Source organism: Puma concolor, chromosome C2, assembly GCF_028749965.1.
Source record: "Puma concolor isolate L17-30 chromosome C2, mPumCon1.1.hap2, whole genome shotgun sequence".
NCBI classification, from domain to species: Eukaryota; Metazoa; Chordata; class Mammalia; order Carnivora; family Felidae; genus Puma; species Puma concolor.
This window is the reverse complement of record NC_141675.1, coordinates 153,670,928-153,692,667: the sequence shown is the minus strand read 5'-3', so window position 1 is coordinate 153,692,667 and position 21,740 is coordinate 153,670,928. Positions and strand designations below refer to the sequence as shown.

The window sequence follows — 21,740 nt, the reverse complement described above, 5'->3', positions numbered from 1 at the left end:
ACCTGCTCTCCCTCTAGCCTGTGGTGAGAGGGATCCAGCACATCACTGATTATAACCCACCTCTTTGTTGGCATCCTAACTTGTGTTTTTAGCTTATTGAGAGAGAGAGAGAGAGAGAGAGAGAGAGAGAGAGAGAGAGAATACCAAGTAGGCTCCATGCTGTTAGCACGCTGGGTTCGATCTCACAAACCCATGAGATCATGACCTGAGCCACAATCAAGAGTGAGATACTTAACAGACTGAGCCACCCAGGTGCCCTATCCTAATTCTGAAGTGTGTTTGAGAACAGGTGTCCCAGGATCATCACCCTGACCTCAGTCAGCTCAGCAATGTCAGGCACCCTGGAGAAAGTTTTTGAGACTGAAGTTCTTATGTTCCTCACATCAACATCCTACCATCCCCTGTGTTCCCTCTGCCGACCCCTTGGCAAAGACAAGACACCTGTGTCTTTCCATTCTAACCCCTTCTTAAAAGAATTTTTTTTTTTTTTTTGCTTTAAGCAAACACTTTCTCGGGATTCCGTCAGGAAGAGCTCACAGGTGGCTGAGATTTGGTCATGATTTACTAGGTGACCTGTGTGTAAAATCGGTTAAATGGACTTGTGACTCTCAACAGACGGAAAGCTGCTGAGAGGACAATGGATCAGAGCTCAATATCATACCACCTCCCCTCATCCCCTGTCGGGGTGGGAAGAATGAGGACCCTTACCAGGAGGCGTATATATAAACAAAATACTTTATTATTTGCAAGAGAAAAGGCCAGATTACAAAATCTTTATACTTCAGTTCTGTGCATGACCACACCAAAGGTTTATGATGGACTTTGGTTTCTGTAACTTAGGTTGAACCACATGACACTGCCAACTTTGTAAGTTTCTAAAAAAGTCCAATATTGGCAATTTCATGTGGTTCAACCCCATTTAAAATGAGCCAAGGGCTAAGATCCCCTTTGGCAGAAAGACATTCCCGGTCACATGTCTGTTGATGTTATAAACAGATGTCTGAGTGATAAACATGTCCCGCTTGAGAAAAACATCCTGTGCTTAAAGACACTGGAAACGGTCTCGGGTAGGTACTTAGACAGAGTCCCCAGCTCTGGTGTTGCTGTTCCCAGCTGCCCCCCGCACCCAGTTTCGTGGTCTCAATACATAGATGGACTCCTCTCCGGGGACGTCAGCCACTCCTCTGAGTGGCCTCTCACATTGCGAGTGAAGTCGGTGAGGCTCCGAAACCAGGTCGACTCGATCATTTTCAAGCGTCCTGACTGCTCGCGGACCCAGGCACTCCTTCGAAACAACCACGGGAGTCTCCCGTCGGGCGCAAAACATTTCTGCAAGTCGATCCCTCCAAAGGATTCTCTCTCCCGTTTTCTGTGCCCTCTCTTTGCCTCTGGGCATTCAGCTTCCACGAAAATACGAACAAAGACCCGTGCCGCTGCGGGCACTGAGCAGAAAGGAACAGCATCGTGCGTGTCCAGACAGCCCACGACCCGACAGGTGAGCCAGGCCAGGGAAAAAATTCGAGTTTCGTTCATGACCAACAGATTCGTGAAGGTCCCCCTTCCCTCCCCTCCCCGGCCCCAACCTTCAGCTCTGTACAATACGTTTAACTTTACATGGAGTGCAGATAAAAATAAAGCTTTCTTACAAATTGCATTTTTTCCAGTGAATTACTTCTGCAGTAAAAATAGCTGCTACATAAATCCTTCCTGATCTCTGAAAAGGAGCCACATATTTCCAAAAATAGCATTCTTATTTTAATCATACAGAATAATTTGGGGCGCGGAGGTGGACCATGGGAAGGGAATGGCTGGTCAGGGGACGTTAGTCGTCGGGGAAACCCGGTCGAACTAAAAAATAAAAGAAGGTTTGCGTATCAACTGGTTTAAAGGCATGCACAGAAATGGAAAACATATGCCATTCGTCAAGAAAAATACTGCTCTATAGCTTTTACGTTACAATTAAGGAGAAAGCGGAGGCTACATGTGCCTCCAGATAATAACATTAAGTGTTTTTATAAAAATTCCCAAATGTACAAAGTCCTTGCCGGATGATAATCCGGGCAAAACAAAACAAAAAAAAGGGACTGACCCTCTCAGAACTTACACCTGTAGGCATACTGAATGTAAATAACACACGGCTTTACAACTTCTGCGTCTGGCCGGGCAGACACGACGTTTGCAGAATGCCGCGCAGGCTCTGCGTTCCTGCTCCACGTACGCTTACAGAATTATTTTAAATTACAATGTACAGTTTTTGTTAAATAGGACCATTAGAGGATTCAGACAGCAACGAGGAGACTACAGTCATATATACAAACCTGACTCCTGAAACGGCACCACAGTCTCCCTGCACCGCCCCTCCGCCTCTCTGAACCGAACAGAACACCCCTGCCTTTGTGATTCCTGGCTGCCAGAGGCGGAAAGAAACTTACGAGAAACAAACAAACAAAAACAAAAAAAACCCAAAATGCGCGTGCCCCAGACAGGCTCGCTCCTTTGAGACTCTCCGAGAGCCCGGACGTTCCGGTCACACAGCCTGCTCGGGGATGGGGGCGGCCAGGGCGGCTTCCCAGTGCTTCTTTCTCGGCCGTTCTAACGTTAAGAGCGTCATCAGCAGCGTGTTCCAAGTCGGCAGGCTCTCCGAGCGAGAAACCGTGCTTCCTGGTGGCGGAAAACCCGCGGTTTCGGAGGGAACAAGGCCACTGCTCCGCGGCGACTCTCCGGGACGCGATCAACGCCTCCTGTCAGGGTCCTCGGGGTGGGGGGTGGGGGGGGCCCACGCGGGCGGGGCCGGCTCCGGTCGGGGCCCCGCGGGCCTCAGTCCTCCGTGTCGGGCTGGACGCCCAGGATGGCGTGCAGTTCCTCGGGGGTGAACCCCAGCAGGTGCTGCAGGTCGCACACGAAGCGGTACACGTAGCGCTTGCCCGACGTCTTGTGGATGATGTTCTTGTCGTAGTAGTAGCGCAAACCGCGGCTCAGCTTCTCGTAGTTCATCTTGGGCTTGTTTTTCCTCTTCCCCCACCGGCGGGCCACCTGCGGCGGACACGGAGGGAGAGACTTCAACTGGGCAGGTAAAGAAAAAGCGGGGGGACCTTCTCCCCCGATGAGGGTGGTCGTGCCCGCTTACCCGGAGAGAACCGGGCCGGCCCTCACGAGCCCTGGGGGTGTGTGCTCTGTTTCAGGGCACCTGCCGGGGCACCGTGTCTCTGAGGACGGAGGGAGGGGCCCCCACCCGCCGCGCCGCCTCCTGCGGCCTGAAGCGATGGTTCACGGTCAGGCGGCCCCGACGCAAGGGAAACGCTGTGTCCCCCCTCCCCCCGGGCTCCTATTCCAGGCACCCCAGCCAACAGCTGCCGGGTGTGGTCCTGAGCCACGGGACGGTATGCATTCCTCGGTGCTTCTTTGCACCTTCCTGCTGCCAGAGATCACGGGCCTCTCTAAGGCCCGCAGGGGAGGGTCTCGGATCTGCCCCCAGCCTCCTCCTGCAGAGGGGAAGCCCCGAGGACCAGCACGGGGCTGCGGGGGGAAAAGGCAAACTCCCCACGGCATTTGCGAGTGGTCGGGAGAGACCCTCAGTTTACCGCTTGTGCCTCTACATCAGAGGAGAGAGCAAGACGGAGAAGCCTGCCCGGTGCCCACGTGCACACCCACGGGACACTAGAGCTGCTCTGGTTAGTAGCCATGGACCCTGCCGTGTGCCCAGCTGGGCCTAAGGTGAGGAAATCAGGGTTCTGAGCCCAGAGATGGACTTCCCGAGCCCTGGCCATACCTCATCGGGGTCAGCGAGCTTGAACTCCCATCCGTCCCCGGTCCAGCTGATGAACGGCTGGCAGGACTTGTCCGAGAGTAATTCCAGGAGGAACTGCCACAGCTGAATAGGTCCACTTCCTGCGGGGGGAAGGGGCGGGTTACACGTTTTTACAGATTTACAGTTCGGCAAGGCTTTCGTCCTCCTAGTGACCTCGGCTGCCGGAGCCCTGTGAGACCCACCTCCGGACAGGGGGCCAACATGACGACCCGGTTCAAGGGTGGTGACACTTCAACGGCACCAGGCTAGAGACCGAATAGGGCATCTTCCTCCCCGCCTCCCACTCCAGAAACAAGGGGTCACTGGGCCCTTAAGGATCGCCGAGTTTGGTCCTCTGGAAAAAAACTCAGGGCCACCGACTCTAGACATGAAAATTCCTCAGCTCGAGGGCGCCCGGCTGGCTCGGTCGGGGGAGCGTGCGACTCTTGCCCTCGGGGTTGTGAGTTCGAGCCCCATGGTGGGTGCAGAGATGCCTTAGAATCTTTTAAAAAAGATTCCTCATCCTGTTTAATTGTTCCTTATGTAATAAGTTTCAGGGTTTATTTCTAGAGCCACCCAGCAGGACAGGGGCGGGGGTGGCTGAAGGGGCGTTTCCCCACAGAATGAGGCACGCCATTCAAGGAATCCTACGCTGCACCTTCCTGACTTGAATGAGGGTGGGTAAATTGCTTAATCCAGGACTCAGTTTACTCAACAGTGAGTTGGGCATCTGGGGTTGTATCCATTGCTTCACCGTGACCTCTGGTGAGGGATGCTTTGCTTTTCATATACCTTTCCTGGGTAATATTTAGAACCCCCACCTTGTGAAGAGGGTTATCACTGTATTTTATTTATTTTTTTAAAGTTTACTTATTTTGAGAGAGAGACAGACAGACAGAGTGGGGAAGGAGAAAGAGAATCTGCAGGCTCCGCACTGTCAGCACAGAGCCTGACACGGGGCTCGAACTCACGAACCGTGAGATCATGACCTGAGCCGAAACCGAGAGGTGGATGCTTAACCGACTGAGCCACCCAGGCGCCCTGTAACACTCTTTTATTTATTTATTTTTAATGTGTTTTTTTTTTTTTTTTAATTTATTTTTGAGAGTGAGAGCAAAAGCATGAGTGGGAGAGGGGCAGAGAGGGAGGGAGACACAGAATCTGAAGCAGGCTCCAGGCTCCGAGCTGTCAGCACCGAGATCGACGCGGGGCTCAAACCCACGAACCGTGACATCATGACCTGAGCCAAAGTCAGAGGCTTAACCGACTGAGCAGCCCAGGCACCCCTATAACATTGCTTTAAAGAGGAGGTGCGCTCAGATGCCAGGTGTCTTGCCCCGAATCACACACCCATCAAAGAGCTGTTCCTCAAGACCCCATGGCCATCATCAATAAGGCTAGAAAACACGAAGGGCAGGAGTTCTGGAAGCAGACACAACCAGGTTACCTATGTGCCCGGAAAGCTGTCTACTTCTGAGCCAACCGCCCCAACTGTAAAGCAGGTTACTGCCCTCACCTGCGCTGGGCTGTCCCAAGGATCGCCAACCCTATTCGCGCCTAGTTAGCCACAAAGAGCTGACAGTTGGCAAATGGTAACGAATCTTAAAATGAAGACCACCATGGCTGTTTATTTTCTCACCAAGCCCATTTCTGTGGACGTTTGGGACGACAGAAAGAAAAAAAAAAAAAAGGATCCCTCTGTATTCTTACTTTAACCTGTGAGTTGTTTTTCCATAGGTATTTTTTTTAATCCAGTGGCTCCATATGGTCAAAATAGGAAAAAAAAAACCATAAACACCCACACACATTTAAGGACCTATGAAGCAATGAAAAAAAAAATCTTGGTAATTTTGCTCAAGCACTGGAAATATCTGCTTCCAGAAACAGCCTTAATATTTATCCGTTGCCTAAAATAGCTCTCGCCCAAATCTTAAAAATAAGATGGATTTTAGAAACACGAAAAGGTAAACAGCCCCCGTGTTATTGCAGGCGGGCTCCTGTCCCTCCCTGGGCTGGCTGACGTTCTTTGGAATTCCTGGAGGGGGTGAGTCAGAGCTAAGGCCTCCGCAGGCCCCGTGCGTGCGCCCCAGCCGTCTCCCCTGCAGGCCGGCCCTGCACACCCCAGGTGAGGGAGCCGCCCCTGGAAGCGCATCCCCGCCACCGAGCTGGGTGTGCGAAAATCCCTGCAACGTTGGCCGTTTTAGAAATCGGGGATGCGGCCTGCCCGATTCGGGATGACAGCCACGCAGGCAACGCGGGGTGTGAATACAATGTGCTCCAACCAGAAACACCCTGGATAAATAATGCGGCGCTGCGGCCGGGCGGGGCCCGGGGAGGTGACGGGGAGACCCGGGCGATGCGCTCACCTGTGAAGCCGGCCAGCACCGCCGCAGGTATGACTGGTTTGCCCTGCTCCACCGGGTCGCTCCGCTCCTGGATGTAGTCCTTGAAGGACATGGTCGGCTTGTTGAGGCACAGGGACTGGCTGCAGTCATCCTCGAAGCTCTCGAAGGAAGGCACTCGCTGCACATCCAGCAGCGACGACTGGCTGTTCCAGGACTGCAGCAGCGAGTCCGAGCTCTCGAAGCTGTCCGTGCCGTTCTCGGGGGAGTCACGGTCCCGGGGCTTTCCTGGCAAAGACAACCGGGCACGGACGCTGACTCCTCGGGGCAGGGGACCGTCCTGTGTTACTGAGCCGCGAGGGACCTCAGGCTGGTCTGGGGCTTTGCAGCAGCATGGACACCAACCCCCCTGGGGACTGCTCACAAAGCTCCTCCACGAGGCACTCGGTCCTGATGACTAATGTGCCATACAACCTCAGCACCCAGCAGCAGCATGGCCGAACCAAGCGCAGCTCTGCAGGATGGAATATTACACAGCAATGAAAAGGACAACCGGGGGGCGCCTGTTAAGCCCCCAACTTCGGCTCAGATCATGATCTCCCAGTTCGTGGGTTTGAGCCCCACGTCGGGCTCTGTGCTGACAGCTCGGAGCCTGGAGCCCGCTTCGGATTCTGGGTCTCCCTCTCTCTCTGCCCCTCCCCCACTCACTCTTAAAAAAAAAGAAAGAAAAGGACAATTGTCTGCCACATCCAACCACATGCATGGGTCTCAGACACGATGAGGAACAAAAGGCACAAGAAAACAGAGCGCTAGGATTCCATTTATATCAAGTTCATGGGCAGGAAAATCTAATCTATGATGACAGCAGTCAAGACAATGGTTTCCTCTTGCTGTGTGGACGCTACCGATGGAAGGCACGTTGACGGGGTCTTCTGGGAGGCTGGAAGCTTCTCTATCTCCATCTGGGTGGCTGTTACTTACTCAGGGGCATATATGTAAACAGTCAGCCGGCAGTACAAGCCGAGATTTGTGCGTTGTACGTGTGCGCCTCCATAAAAAGAAATCTGTCATATTCCTACGTTTTCTCCCACATGCAGGAATGTCACATTCCTACGTTTTCTCCCAAAATAGCCCACTGAGTGGAGGAATCCAGCTGCGAGAGCAGAGACCATGCCTTGTTTGCTCAATACCCGCGGTGCCCGGCTCAGAGCGTGAAACATAGCGGGAGTCGATGTTTGCGGAGACCATCTGTCCCCTGCAACAGTGCCCCACAGCACTTGGGACACAGAGGGGACCTGTGCCCTCCTCCAAAGGCTGAATCCAGGCCGAGCTGCGTGAGAAGCTCCCCTCACTGTGCGACTGTCTGAATCAAGCCTGGAGCCCTGACTTACCAGAACCGCCAGCGAGAAGGTTCAAGCTGCCGCCTGGGAAGTCCTGACTGACGGGGCAGTAACTGACGCTGACGGTGTTGAGTCGAGACTTGGGGAGCATCTGAAAGTCCTGCTCAGAACCGAGTGCGCTGGGTGCTGAGGATGATGGACACACGTCCAGGAGGCCACCTTTGGGGTAATTCTGTGTCTGCACGCCATACGCTGCCTGCTCCACGCCAAAGCCTGGGACACAACGATCGGACGGCAGAGTTGTTAGGCAGGAGCGACGTGGTCATCAGAGACCCTCTGTGCCCTCGAACCGAACCAAACACAACCCGTTCTGCGCGCTCTCACCCTCCACGAAACCGTGGGGGGATGTGGGCTTCGGCAACAGCTCTTCTGAAGCCAGGGAGCCCTTTTCCAAAACTCCCCGGACCGAGATGCGGTGCCTCGATGTTAGCATTTCTACGGCTCTGGTTTATCAAATGCTTTCATCCTGCCTCGGAGAGGTCACTGGCTCTTTCAGTTTCTAAGGCTCGGAGGGAGTAAGTGATTTGCCACCCAGCGTGTGCCTTGCAAGGGAACATCCCCTCCCTCTGCTGGCTGGGGAGGGGGGGGGGTGCTGGTGGGGGACCATCTGTAATCTACACTCATCAGTGTCAGTGACCAGAAGGGAAGACCCGAATTCCAGGACACTTCTTTGAACTCCAAAGTTCAGAGCAAATTTAGAATTGCCTTCTACATGCTTCCCGTGCCTGTCCCCTCTTACTGATTGCACCAGCTCTGACTACAACTGTCAGCCCGCTTCGCTCTGCCCCTGGGCTCTACAGAACGCCTTAGACGGCACTGGCCAGGCAAAGATCATGCCAGGCACTCAGCCAACGTTAGATTTTCCAGTAGCCGCAACAGCAAACTGAAAATAAACAGGTGAAATTAATTTTAACCTTTTATCTGACTCAATAGTAATAATTATCGTTGCAGATGTGTATTATTTACCACACGTCTCAACGTGGACCAGCCACGCATCAAGAGCCACGTGTCGTCACCACATGGGGACAGTGCAGGCCAAGACTGTGCGCCAGGGAGTCCAAATTTATTTTTATTTTTATTTTTTTCGTGGGGGTGGAGAGTGCAAATTTAATAGAAAAGCTTGAAACCAAGGTCTTCAGGGCAAGAATCGATTGGACTGACCTAGTGAATTGCTATTAATCCAATGAGGAACGGAGTTGAGGTGTGAATTTTCTTCATACTGATCTTCTGTCTTTTCTTGGTTTTCTGAAAAACAGATACAGGAGGCATAGGATTGCAAATCAAGGTTAAAAACATTTATTCCCAAATTACTATCGTACGGTTATTTTAGAATATCGAAATGCGTTTACGCTTCACGTTTTTTAAAATTTTTTTAAAGATTTTTTTTTTAATTTATTTTTGAGAGAGACAGAGAGTGTGAGCGGGGGAGGGGCAGAGAGAGAGGGGAACAGGATCTGACAGGGGGTTCTGTGCTGACAGCAGACAGCCCAATGCGGGACTTGACCTGAGCCGCGAGATCATGACCTGAGCCGAAGTCGGACGCTCAGCCGACTGAGCCACCCAGGCGCCCCTGTGCTCCACATTTAATCAGACGGTAATCAGTGTCATTTGGTCTTTTTAAAAAACCGGAGATAGCAACACATTTTCTAATAACTAGAGTGAGTTTTCCACCATGAGCGCTGTCACTGGCCAAGCTAAACGTTCTACGGCATCATTTCAAATATCTAGACCGTGAATTTAATTCACCCCTGCCGTCAAGAGGTAGTTAGATATTTATGAAGTTCCATCTGTCCCAGGGGCTGGGAACTTTGAAAAGGAAAAGGTTATTAGCATTCCCTGTGTGTGCTTACTCCCTACAAACACACTGAACCACACACACCCACAAATCCAGGCCCACACACACTCACACCCTGAGTGATGGTCAGACAGGCCCAACCCGCCAGTGAGCAGATTCACCAGAAACTCGTCAAATCAGACTTGTCCAAGTTCAGGAAGGATTTGGGGGTCTTCACAAATAAGCTTCCTTGGCCCCCAGAAGTCACAGCCTAAAAGAAATGGTGGCTGAAACCTAAAGATCCTGGGTCTGTAAAAGGTGTTGAAACACAGTGTTTAAAATCAAGTGAATGAGGACTATTTCTCTGAACTCTACCAATGAACTGATTTTCTTATATTTATAACTTGATCCTTTCCTATAATTTTTTTTTTCTTTTTAACTAGATGTGTTGTTAACATTGCTGCCAACACTCTTATAAGGTCTAAATCAAGACTTTCTGGGGGCGTCTGGGTGGCTCAGCCGGTTAAGCGTCCGACTTCGATTCGGATCATGATCTCACAGTTCACAAGTTCGAGCCCCACGTCGAGGTCTGTGCTGACAGCTCGGAGCCCGGAGCCTGCTTCGGATTCTGTGTGTCCCTGCCTCTCTGCCCCTCCCTTGCTCACGCTCTGCCTCTCTCTCTCTCAAAAATAAACATTAAAAAAAAAATTAAAGACTTTCTATCTGATGAGAGTTCTTTTTATCCAATGGCCAGTTTCTGCAGAACATGTCAGCGTGTAAACATATATCAATCACTTCTGCATTTGTTTAAATAGATAAAACCAGAGGAAATTCTCGTTGTTGCATTCCATTGGGTCTTAGGAAAACTTACTGTAAAATGCACGGAGTGTGTCTGAATAAAAGCTCCCTTTCACTCAGGGCAACTTGCTCCTTCGGGTTCTCTAAGATGCACCCCAGCACCTGGGAATTCTGCTGGCCTCTGTATCTGAGCCAACACGCACTCCTCTGACACATGCCATCTGACCACGGTCAACGAGTTAGTGACTCAGGTCACTGCCTCGTGGCTATGCTCCATTCCACACACACACACACACACACACACACATACACATTCAGTGGATTAAAAACCCTCTAATCACGGCCACACATCTGACTCACTCCGGTGGCATTTTCAGGCACTTTACGTAATTCGGAACCCCAACCATACGATTACAGAGCACCGCTCCCCCTTCCATCCCTCTTCCCTGCCACGGCTCTCCTCGGCGAGCAGGAGCCAGGCCCCCCAGCGGGTACCTTTGATCATCTGCTCCAGATGCTCCCAGAGAATGTCGCCCACAAAATCAGGTGCCAGCTCCAGAAAACGCTCCTTGCCCAGGTTACATAACACGTGGCCATTCATGCCGAACCTCTGGAGATTGACGTTGACCAGGCTGAACTCACTGGTGGCCCAGAGGAGCCATTGGCATACTTGCTGCTCGGTCCACAGCCAGGGGTCTGTCCGGGGGAGGGAAGGACAGACAGACACACACAGGGAGAAAACGGGAGGGAGGCAGTGAGGGCTGCGTCGTTCCCGATCTGCCCGCAAAGTCCAGATGTGTACCAGAGACCGGGCAGAGGGGAAAGACACCCAGTAAACTCTAAGACAGTAACAACGGTGCCGGACTGAGTGTTCGGCCGGTTGACGGGTTTGAAACCCTCACTGGCTCGGGTTATGCACACCCCCGCCACCCTGCAAGCTGCCTGGGGAAGAACCGGCCGTCATCCCAAGCAACGATGGTCAGATTCGTTCTTCCAGTACAACCCAGACTCAGGGAAACTACTGGAAAAAGTGGCCCTTACTCTTTGGGATGCCAAGACGGTGCTGCTCCTTCTTGAAGCCGCTGAAGGTAGCTTTTAAGGCTTGACTCATCACGGCCTTGCTGCACGGCGTTAACAGAGGTAACTCGCAGCTGGATGCATCTAGAAAGAAACCCCATGGGGACATGAGGACTGGAAGCTGGCACGACCAGATACTGAATTCAGGGGAGAAATCTTGTTAAGTTTTCAGGAAAGAACAACTGTGATCTCAAACCCTGACGTAATTCCTTAAGAGAGTATAAATGTTATCAAAAATTTGGGCAGGGAGGGGTAGAAATTCAGAAAATATCCTACATCTCACAGCTACGCTTATGAAAATAAAATGCAAGTTTTATTTTATCTTGCAAATTATTTTGCCATTATCCTTAGGTGAAATTCCTATCTAAATCTCTTTAAAAAAATTTAAAAAGAAAAATTTTTTTTTTCAACGTTTATTTATTTTTGGGACAGAGAGAGACAGAGCATGAACGGGGGAGGGGCAGAGAGAGAGGGAGACACGGAATCGGAAACAGGCTCCAGGCTCCGAGCCATCAGCCCAGAGCCCAACGCGGGGCTCGAACTCCCGGACCGCGAGATCGTGACCTGGCTGAAGTCGGACGCTTAACCGACTGCGCCACCCAGGCACCCCTCTTTTAAAATTTTTAAACAATGAAAGACACTAGGTGGTTTCGGTCAAAGGTTTTAAGGTACGGTAAATGTATAATCTGCCATTTAAAAGAATTTTTTTTTAACTGGCTATTCATTTTTGAAGGAGACAGAGACAGAGCCCGACGTGGGGCTCGAACTCAGGAGCTGTGAGATCATGACCTGAGCCGAAGTGGGACGCTTAACCGACGGGGCCACCCAGGTGCCCCTGTAAATGTACAATCTGAAGTTACCTCCATTCAAATAACAGCAGGTAAAGGGCCTTCTGGTGTAATGCGAACACACAGCATTTAGCCCCGGTCACGTCAGCGCACCTGCAATTTTTATTGAAAACCAATCTTCTCCCGGTTCCCTCAGCAATTTCATGAATGATAAACGACCTCAGGATGGTATACTTAGGCAGGCATCTGTGTTTTAATTAGTTTTCTGGGCTGTATTTTCCAGCACCTACTTCGTATGACAAAGTAATCTCTGGAATGTTTCCAACGAATAACCCTATCCCAGTAATTGTACAGGCATTATCTGACTGCTGTCCCTTTAAAAACAATAAGCCATGACATTAAGAACTACAGAAATAAATACATACGGGCGGGCGGATATTAGCAAGTGTCATTTGTTGCCCCAAGACTCCGGGGTGGGGTGGATGATCTGACTAATGAGGAGACCCCAGACAGAGAAGCTGGGGTGCATTTTAATCATCGGCTTTGCAGGTGCGCCGGACCCAGGCTGGCTACAGTGTTGCAAACATCCCAGTGGAAATCTCAGGGGCTCCCCTACAGGTTGGTCCCAGCAGGGCATTTGCTCTGGCTGGGGGGCGCCTGGCAGTGGAAGACACCAGAGCCAGCATGTTCATAGTGAGAAAACTGTCTTCTCCCAGGTCCAGAGTCACCGACTTTGCATGCCAAAGACTGAAGACACCAACCGTGGCCGCTTGCAAATGGTCGCCTCTTTAGTAACCGAACCAGGGGAAGAAACCAGGCACACTTTGTCAAGTCTGAGTAACAAATTACCGTGAGAAATTGAATCCAAGCCTGTGGGCACTTCCTGGAGTGTCTGCTCTTCATTTAGAGAGGGGAAAACAGCAAACAGGGACCCATCGAAGGTGTCCAAAGCTGGCTGGCGCTGGGAAACAGATGGAAAAGAAAACGGGAATTAATATTTCAACCCATTTAATTACCTGTTTTAAAAGTGGTCCATGGGTAATCGTCCCGACATAGCCTGACGAAACTGGCAATTATAAAGCCACCAATGGACCAGACCACTGAGCGCTCTCAGACCAGACTTACGAGACAGTCAAAGTGATGGGGAGGGTTCCATTTTACTCGGGATCATTTCATTGACCTCGCAGAGTCAGGATAACCCAGGAATTTATTTTTAATGGCTTAATAATTAACTTCAACGAAGAAACGAAGTAAACAAACCTAAAAATAACGGAACTTTGGAAGAACAGGACTGGACCAGACTAAGAGACCCACCTGGTCCAAACACCTGGTCCCTCCACTACATCAGAGGGAAATTCAGTCAGACTGGGCACAAAAGCAAAAACTACCCTCAGTCGGGCAGTTTTAGCTCATTGCCGTTAAAGGGAAGACGAATGACTGAGTGAAAACTGAGAAGCAAACAGTGAAATAAATTACTTTATTTATGGAAGCAGTTATCTTTATGTTTAACCACGAAACACTTTAATTGAAACTAGTTTTTTGTTTTTTTTTTTCACTCATCAACTCCAATGGTCCAGAAAATAGTAATGGATATGAAAAAAACACCTTAAGGTTTACTTTTATAAAAGTTAAGGTGTTGCAAAGACCTCTACCCCACAGCATCTACTAAGGAGAAAGATTTCCAAAGGAAAAAGGTTTCAAGTTCAACTATCTATAGCTTAGGGGAAAAAGAGAATGGCGACACAGAGTAAGATAAACCCCACACTGTGTCGATCTGAGATAATTTCATCTAACAGTTATGAAAGTAGCCTTTAATGGAAGACTTGTTTATAAGTAACAGATAAAGTCTTGATTCATCACTGCCTGACTTGCTGAGTAACAATGTAAAAGATGGTTATGTTTTTCCAACATACACTGGAAATCCCGTGTTATGTGTAATACAATGAACCATCTGTTGAGTCATCAATTTAAAAAATGTGCAACACATTTACAAATAAAATCGGTTTGTGTGCTTTCTTTCTAGAAATGCGGAACAATGAATGACGCATTACGTAAGAGGGCAGGCAGAAGTTGGACCGCAGCCTAAAACACTCAACACAGCGATGTCCCAACGATATGGGAGCCCAGCCCCCCAAAACCCGAGACTCTAATGTCTGACTGCCAGAAACCTAAGGGAATAAACAATCAAGTAAGTTCGAAATCCTCATCTGGATTTATAAACTATACCACAGGACCAATTTCAGTGAAATAGCCAATTAATTAATTTTTTTTTTTTTTTTAATTCCCAGTAACATTTCCCCAGGTGACCAAGAAATGCCTTTCCTTTCCTGGCTGGAAGTTCTTTTTTTAAAGTCAGGAAGCCAAAAGACAATACAAATTCCCACTGAGTGTACCAACACATCAATGTCAGCAACGACGTTTCTTCTCCGAACCCAGAGATCACATGAGCATCATCAGGTTCTTTTAGCGTCTGGAAGAATTTTCCTCTCTAGGGGTGTGGTTTCAAACCTAACACCACGATTTCTTATACAGCCTCTGCCACGTGGAAAACATCTGACCAAATCAAACGAGCAAACTCACTGGCTGGAAGTTTCCTGACCTTCCTAATACGCAAGAAAAGCCTGGGCCCATTTTTGGCCGTCGGGGACTCTCCCGGACTAAATCACCTCCTAAGGATACACAAACGATCATGCAACACGACGGAGCTCCGTCACCGTACGAAACGCTAAGCTTGGTGGAGGCCAATCGAAAAATCCCTGCTTCTACAGGTGTTTACTGCGCGAGGCTAAAAAAACAATCAGGTCTCACTGTCATGTTTGAAGAAAGCAAATGGGAAATTATCAGTTTCTGCTCCTTCAGAATGTTCCCCAAAGGAACGAAGGCAGAAGCTGCCTGGAATTTGGCTCTTAGACACCGGAAAAGCCTCCTTCATCTTTCACCTGTGTTTTGGTTTACCTAGAGAGGCGTGCCGTTCTGTGGCCGTGTGGCAGCAGGCTGCCAGCAGCCCGGTGGGCACAGACCCTTCGGAAGGAAGGACCCCCCCCTGCGGAGGCGGGCCTTCCTCCTCTCCGATCTTCCCTGGTCAGTTCTTTTTTTTTTTTTTTTTTTAATTTTTTTTTTAACGTTTATTTATTTTTGAGACAGAGAGAGACAGAGCATGAACAGGGGAAGGTCAGAGAGAGAGGGAGACACAGAATTTGAAACAGGCTCCAGGCTCTGAGCCGTCAGCACAGAGCCTGACGCGGGGCTCGAACTCACAGACCGCGAGATCACCACCTGAGCCGAAGTCGGCAGCTTAACCGACTGAGCCACCCAGGCGCCCCTTCCCTGGTCAGTTCTTAAACAACCCAGCCCGTGACCCCAGGAAATGCACAGATGAACAGAACCGCAGTAGAGACAGCTTCTCCAGCGCTGTCCCACTGAGAATCCCAGGATTTTTCAGCTGGTAGGAGTCTCAGAAATAAACCACAAAGCCCTCGCCATCGGCAAATTAAATGGTTTCCTAGCGTGGAAGACAAGCAGAAACAAGCATCAGGATACCCATTTTAGAGACTAGAAAACTGAGGTCCAGAGAGACTAAGCAAACAATCCAGAGTCACACAGCCTGTATATTAAAAGGCCGGGGCTAAAGCCAGTCTTCTGGGACCCGGCGCATCGTTTTACGATCCTAGAGATTGAGTTTTCCAATATATTTTTTTAAAAAAACGTTTAAATTAAGACTTAGCTCACTCACCTTGAGTGTCCCTCTGTAACTGTTAGACACAGGGGCTACCTGGTCCATGTTCTTGACTCCAAAATCATTCATCTTAAAAAAAAAAAAAAAAGGAAAAGAAATAAAGTCAGGGGCAACAAACATCACATTTTTAAGAAGTCTTTACTGGCTAGGTCAACCCTAATTCTGGTGGAATCTGTCAACGTCTACAGCACAGGTCATTCAAAACTGAAGGCCAGTTCTTGCTTAAAAGGCCCTTCTCGCAAAGGGTACGCTATTTAAGCAATTAAATAATAATGCTGATTCTCCACCGAATCCACTTAGATTCCAGGCACTTTCTGGCTGGCTGCTCAGGGCCTCCCAAGGGAGCCTGGTTCAGGGAGCTGAGCAAGGACTATAGGACAGGTGGGGGTAAGCTGCTTTCCACGGTCATGTCCCCGGGGCAGTCAGCTCCACCTGGGAGCTAAGGGCCAGCCCCCTGCTCCCACACCCAGGCGGCTCCTGGTGGACCCAGACCTGCATGCTGGAAGGAGCCTAGGAGGCCCTTTCTCCTGCCTAAGCTACGAGTGAACATTCCCAGGTAGGACGTAAAAGGTTCCCAGAACCACTGCTTCAGTCCAAAGCCCCGGATCCCTCCAGTATTGTCTACACACACTCAAAACGTGTCTGCTGTGTGTGTGTAGCTCAGCTGTGTTTCTTCCAGGGGGAGTAATGCTGGGTATGCATCAGTCTTACTGGCTCTGATGAGAGTCTGGGCTTTACCAGGCGGACCTGTGCTGACCACTGTGCTATAGCCACCAGCCCTGCGTGGACTGCCAAGTGCTTGGCCCGGGGCTGGGATGGGCTGAGCTGAGCTCTGCATGGCAAACACACAATATTTCAAAGGTTCTGTAGAAAAAAGCGAAGTATCTCAGTAACGACCGTGGACTGACGGCACGTTTGTATAATATTCTGAAGGTATTCAGTGACTTAGAACATAGAAGTTAACTTCATTTACTTGACTATATTTAATGTGGCTGTTAGAAAATTTATAGTTGCTTACGTGGCCTGCAAGGGGACAGTGATGTAGGCTGAAAACTTATTTGGAGCCCTAACATACAATTGGCGGAGTAAGTTCTATATTAATAGGTGAGAAAGGTACCAAGATCATGTCACCAGAGTGGTAGATAAACATACAGAGCGACTAAAACTCATTTTCAAAGAAGCTGGGTTAGCACCAATAATAGAAACAGGCAAGCCTCACTCACCCCCGCCCCCGCCCCCCAGCTTACAGGCTATGGAACTGAAGGTCTATAGGAAGCTTTACAGGGTACCCCGAATCGTCCTCCCCCCACGATCTCCCCGGGGGGTGCTGCCACCTGTTACAACCAGGAACTCTGAGTAATTAAAGTGTTGCGCAATTGATAGGGCTTATTGGAGGTGGAGAGTAGGACATTTCCCCGTGACTACTTTGAGTTTGTACTTTGTTTCCTCTTATGATCAACATTATGGCTAAACCAGACCTCCCAGCTACTAGACACGCACCTGTGCATGAACGCACGCGGACACACACACACACACACACACACCCTGAACGCACGCAGACACACACACACACACACACACACACCCTGAACGCACGCAGACACACACACACACACACACACACACACACACACACACACACACACACACACACACACACACACACACACACACACACACACACACACACACACACCCTGGGCTAGAGAGGTAGCGTGGGAGGAGAAGTCTATGCCACAGAGCAGGCAAGAGACACTGGAGAGGGCTGTTAAAACCCTCAGAGTGCGAGTAATTATCATGGTGGCCAGTGGAGGCTGGAAAACATTATCATGGTGGCCAGTGGAGGCCGGAAAACACAGACCATAAATTAATAGTCCTATGGGGGAGAAGGGAGCAGAGGAAGGACTGTCCGGGATCAAACGTGGCCACTGTGGCTCAGAATCTCCACTTAGTGGCTCAGGCGCTCAAGAATCAATATTCCCTACTAATGATCCCTGCACTGACACCATCCTAGTTACAAGAGCCAAGCCCAAGCTGGGGGACCACACATTCCCACTTCACTGAATCTTCCCTACGTTTCTGAGAGGCGGATGTCGTAACATTTTACAGTGATGTTGCATCTTACAGGGCAACCGAGGCCCAGAGACCTCCAATGACTTGCCCAGGACCACACAGCTACAGCACGACTACAGTCCAGATCAGTCCTTGGGTGGGTAACCCGAATGATGAGGCCTGGGTCTTTCCCACCACATCACTGTGGAGCCTAGAGAGCATACAAATATTATTAGACCAGGCCCCTGCTCACTCCTCTTTACCACGGGAAATGCTCCTTCACTCACAGCTTTATGTTATTTATCTGGATAAACTAAACGCTGTTACCTGTCGATTAAATCAACCAACCTCAAACAGAAGACCGAAACGAAAAAAGACGCCTTACCTGTTACCAATTCTCTCTCCTGAGCCCACTGGGCCAAGCACTTTTTCTAAGTCTCGTTTGCAGACAACTTGCTGACTTTATTGTACATTTTTTTTTTTCCAACCTCCAGGGATGGATGGAGAATTGGTATGGAAGGCGATGGAAAAAAGCTCGCCTGGTTTGGGGTACAAATATCAGGAGAAAAGGCAGCCTACCATCCCCACAGAAAAAGCTCTGATTACTAGCTACAGAATAGAATTCTTTTGTTGTCCGGCATTTCAACTGTTTTGTAAGAACCACGCAGAATCAAAGTGTCCCCCCAATGGTTTCAGGCAGACACATAACTAATGGAATTTAAATTCACTTATGTTACTCCACAAGGCTTCTTAAGGTGGCATTGATTAAGGTCAAGTTTCTTCACCTGAATCAATTTCATATTTAGGTCCCTTTCAGGTTGCCCTATTGATGGCTGCTTTTGAACAAAAAAAGGAAAAAAAAAAAAAAAAAGGCCGAAATGGAAGATCTGAGAACAATAAAATTTTAAAACAAAGAGAATTTGCCTAAGGACAGTACCCTTACCGGAACAGGATCAGAGCACAGGTCGGTATTGAGGTAAATTTGAAAAACAAAAGCCAAAACAGACCCATAGGCTACTTTTGAAGGCTGGTTCTGCCGTTTCTTTTGAAAGTTATCAATTTAGAGAGAGAGAGGAATGACTAATCCCAGAAATGAGTGAATATTTCCCTGCAGGGCCCATGGCGCTAACTATAACTATACTGTGATATTACTCAGAATTTTAATAAACCTTAACTTGGAGATTTATCTCCCTGATTGGAGGTGGTGCGGACAGGCCGAGGGCGCACGGGCGCTTCCATTGTCCAGGACAAATATAATCTCTTACCGGTGAATTAAAATCAATCACCTCTATCTCCAAAGGGGGGACTGCTCACTTCTTTACTTTCTGAAATAGCAGCACGTCACCTAGCAGTTTAAGCTTACCCCGAAACCGAATACAGGCCAACATCTGAAAAGTCTCCTGGGCTCGAAACCAAAGCAAACAACCCACACACGCACAAACGGCAACCTTTCATTCAAAACCCTTTAAGAACGCGAAAATAAAGGCAGCCCTGCGCACCCACACCCGCGTTTCCGACAGGCTCCCACGCTCGCCTGCCGGCACCGAGGGCCCAGATCCAGAAGTCCCGGGGCGCCCGCGGGGGGCTCGCCCTCCCGGGCGCCTCCCTCGCCCACCGCCCCCGATCGGGCCCCGGAGCGGCGGAGCAGGTGAGCCGGTGCTGGGCACGTTTTCGGGGGTGCGGGGGGGGGGGGGGAGGCGGGTGCAGCCGCCAGGTGTTTCGGGCGCCCGCGATCCCACCGGGCCCGGTGCGCTCGGGTAAGTCACCCGCAAAGCCGGGCGCGCCGGGGCCGCCCCGACACCCTCCGCTGTGTCCCACTCCCCCCCCCTCACCCTCCGCGAAATCGGCCCGCGGGGGCGCCCTCCGGCAGAAGCCCCCCCACCAGACCCCCGTTTCCTTTTAAAAACAAAAGCGAGTGAGGCCAGCGGGCGCGCCCCGCCCGGCGGCTCGGCCGCCGGGGGCCGCGGCCCAAGTTCGCGGCCGGCTCGGAGCGTCACGGCCGGGCCCACCCGCGCCGCCCCCCCCCCCCCCCGCCACCTCCCCGAGCCGCCCCGGCCCCGGGAGCGAGCCCGAAGCCGGGGAGCAGTCGCCGCCCCGCCGCGAGCCCGGCCGCGCCTGGGGACCCGGACCTCGGGGCTACCCGCGTCCCCCGCCCGCGGTCCGGGGCCCCGGGAGAGAAGCCGCGCCGGAGGGCGCTGTCCTGGACCCCGCTCTTACCGCGCCGCTTCGGGCAGGGCCGGCGGCGGCTCGGGGCCGGGCTCCGCGGTGCGCGTCGGACGCGGGCGAGGGCGACGGGGCGGGGGTCCGAGCCGCGGGCACCGGGGCCGGGGGCCGGGACGCTGACCGGACGCGGGCGGGCGGCTCCGGGCGCTCGAGGCTGGGGACGCACTGCGCTCCGTGCCGCCACCGGAGGAAGTAACCGGCCAGTCCCCTTCGCGGCGCGCTCTTCAGAGCCGGGAGGGAGGAGGGAGGAGGGAGGGGGGAGGAGGAGGAGGGAAGACGACAGAGGGGAGGGGAGGGGAGGGGAGGGGAGGAGGGACAAGGGGGAGGGGGAAAGAGAGAGTAGGGGAGGAGACAGGAGGAGAGAGGGGAGGGGAGGAGGCGGGGGGAGGGGCGGAGAGGGAGGAAGAGGGGAGGAGGGAGGGGGAGAAAGGAGGGGTGGAGGAGGGGAGGAAAGGGGTGGGGTGAGAACAGAGGAGGGTGGGGGAGGGAGGGGAGCGGAGGAGTGGGAGGGAAGAGGGGAGGGGTGAGGACTCGAGGGGAGGGGAGCGGGGGCGGAGCTGGCTCCTTCCGGCTGGGACCTCGCTCCGCGCCCGCTGTCACCCGGCTGCGTCCCTCGCCTGCGGTTCTGGGACCGCGGTGGGCCGGGGACTCGAGCCCGGGGAGGTCAGGGGGAGGGCCTCCCCTTGGAGGATCCGGTTTCCTCCCCTCGTCCCGAGGCCTCCACACCAAGCGCGCCTCTGGAAGTGGGCAGGAGCGGGGTGGTGGCACCGAGGGGCTGCGACACTTGGGTAGTGAGGGACTCGCTCAGGCCCCATTCCTGGATCTCCTCCCGGCCTCGGGAGTTCTCATCATTCTGTCACGAAGAGTCTCTAAAAATGCGCCTGAGAGGCTACACGTCCGAACTGGGCCCCTGGCTGGGTCGCCGAGTCTGCCCTGCTCCGGGGAGCCCCCAGCCTCCGGCATCGTGTGAGGGGCGCCCCCTAGAGTTGAGCGGTGCCTGGATGGTAACCAGCCTTGGCTGAGTGGCTCCGGGTGAGTGCTCACCATCCTCCGAAGCATCGTTGTCCCCACTTGACAGTGTGAGGCAATTGAACCTTGGGGAAATAACTTGCGGGGCCATAAAACATATGAATGGGAAATTCACGTTGAAACTCAAGTTTATCTGACTCCCAATCCCGGTCACAACCGTCACCCCTACTGCCGGTTTCCGTTGCTAACGAAGTACTTGAGTCCAGGCCTAGAAATGCGCGCATTTCCTACTTGGGCTCTCAATATTTTGGAGGAAAATTTAGACTCCTGAAGGTGGTATAAAATAAAACAGCCCAGCGTAGGGAAGGCCAAGGGACTGAAAGTTGGCGCATCTCGGGGACTGCAGTGCTGTGAAGAGACAGGAACCATCTCACTCTCTGTTACCAAGGTTCCCGGTTTCCATGGCAACCCTAAATCTGGAGTTACCCGGATAATTGAGATACTATTGCACTTTAATGTTGCCACCGGCCCCTGAGGCTCTTCCGGCATCACCCCTGCATGGGTCAGAGGCAGAGTCTACACCGCTGAAACACCCCCACCCCCACCCCCCCCATGCAGAGGGTGTTGATATTTCGAGGAGACTGATTGGATTCTGATGGCTTCTCAGTTTATATTCAATCCTGGATCAGAAATCACAGATAGGTCAAGAAGGAGTTTCATAAATGGAATGCAGATCCATAGTAAGTTACCATGGAGATGTGAACAGTATGCTACTTTTTTTTTTTTTTTTTTTT

The 21,740-nt window shown here is 51.5% G+C and overlaps 1 protein-coding gene across 1 annotated transcript; it reads right to left on the bottom strand.

Annotated features, from left to right (window-relative positions):
- Positions 1-717: 717 nt before the first annotated feature.
- Positions 718-20,204, bottom strand: ETS2 (ETS proto-oncogene 2, transcription factor). The gene is made up of 10 exons (XM_086675983.1): positions 19,972-20,204; positions 15,700-15,771; positions 12,816-12,927; positions 11,143-11,262; positions 10,597-10,797; positions 8,691-8,774; positions 7,521-7,742; positions 6,154-6,417; positions 3,770-3,888; positions 718-3,033 (listed from the first exon to the last, which is right to left on the bottom strand). Exons 2-10 carry the CDS (start codon positions 15,769-15,771, stop codon positions 2,818-2,820), a joined length of 1,410 nt encoding a protein of 469 aa, XP_086532109.1. The 5' UTR covers positions 19,972-20,204; the 3' UTR covers positions 718-2,817.
- Positions 20,205-21,740: the final 1,536 nt, after the last annotated feature.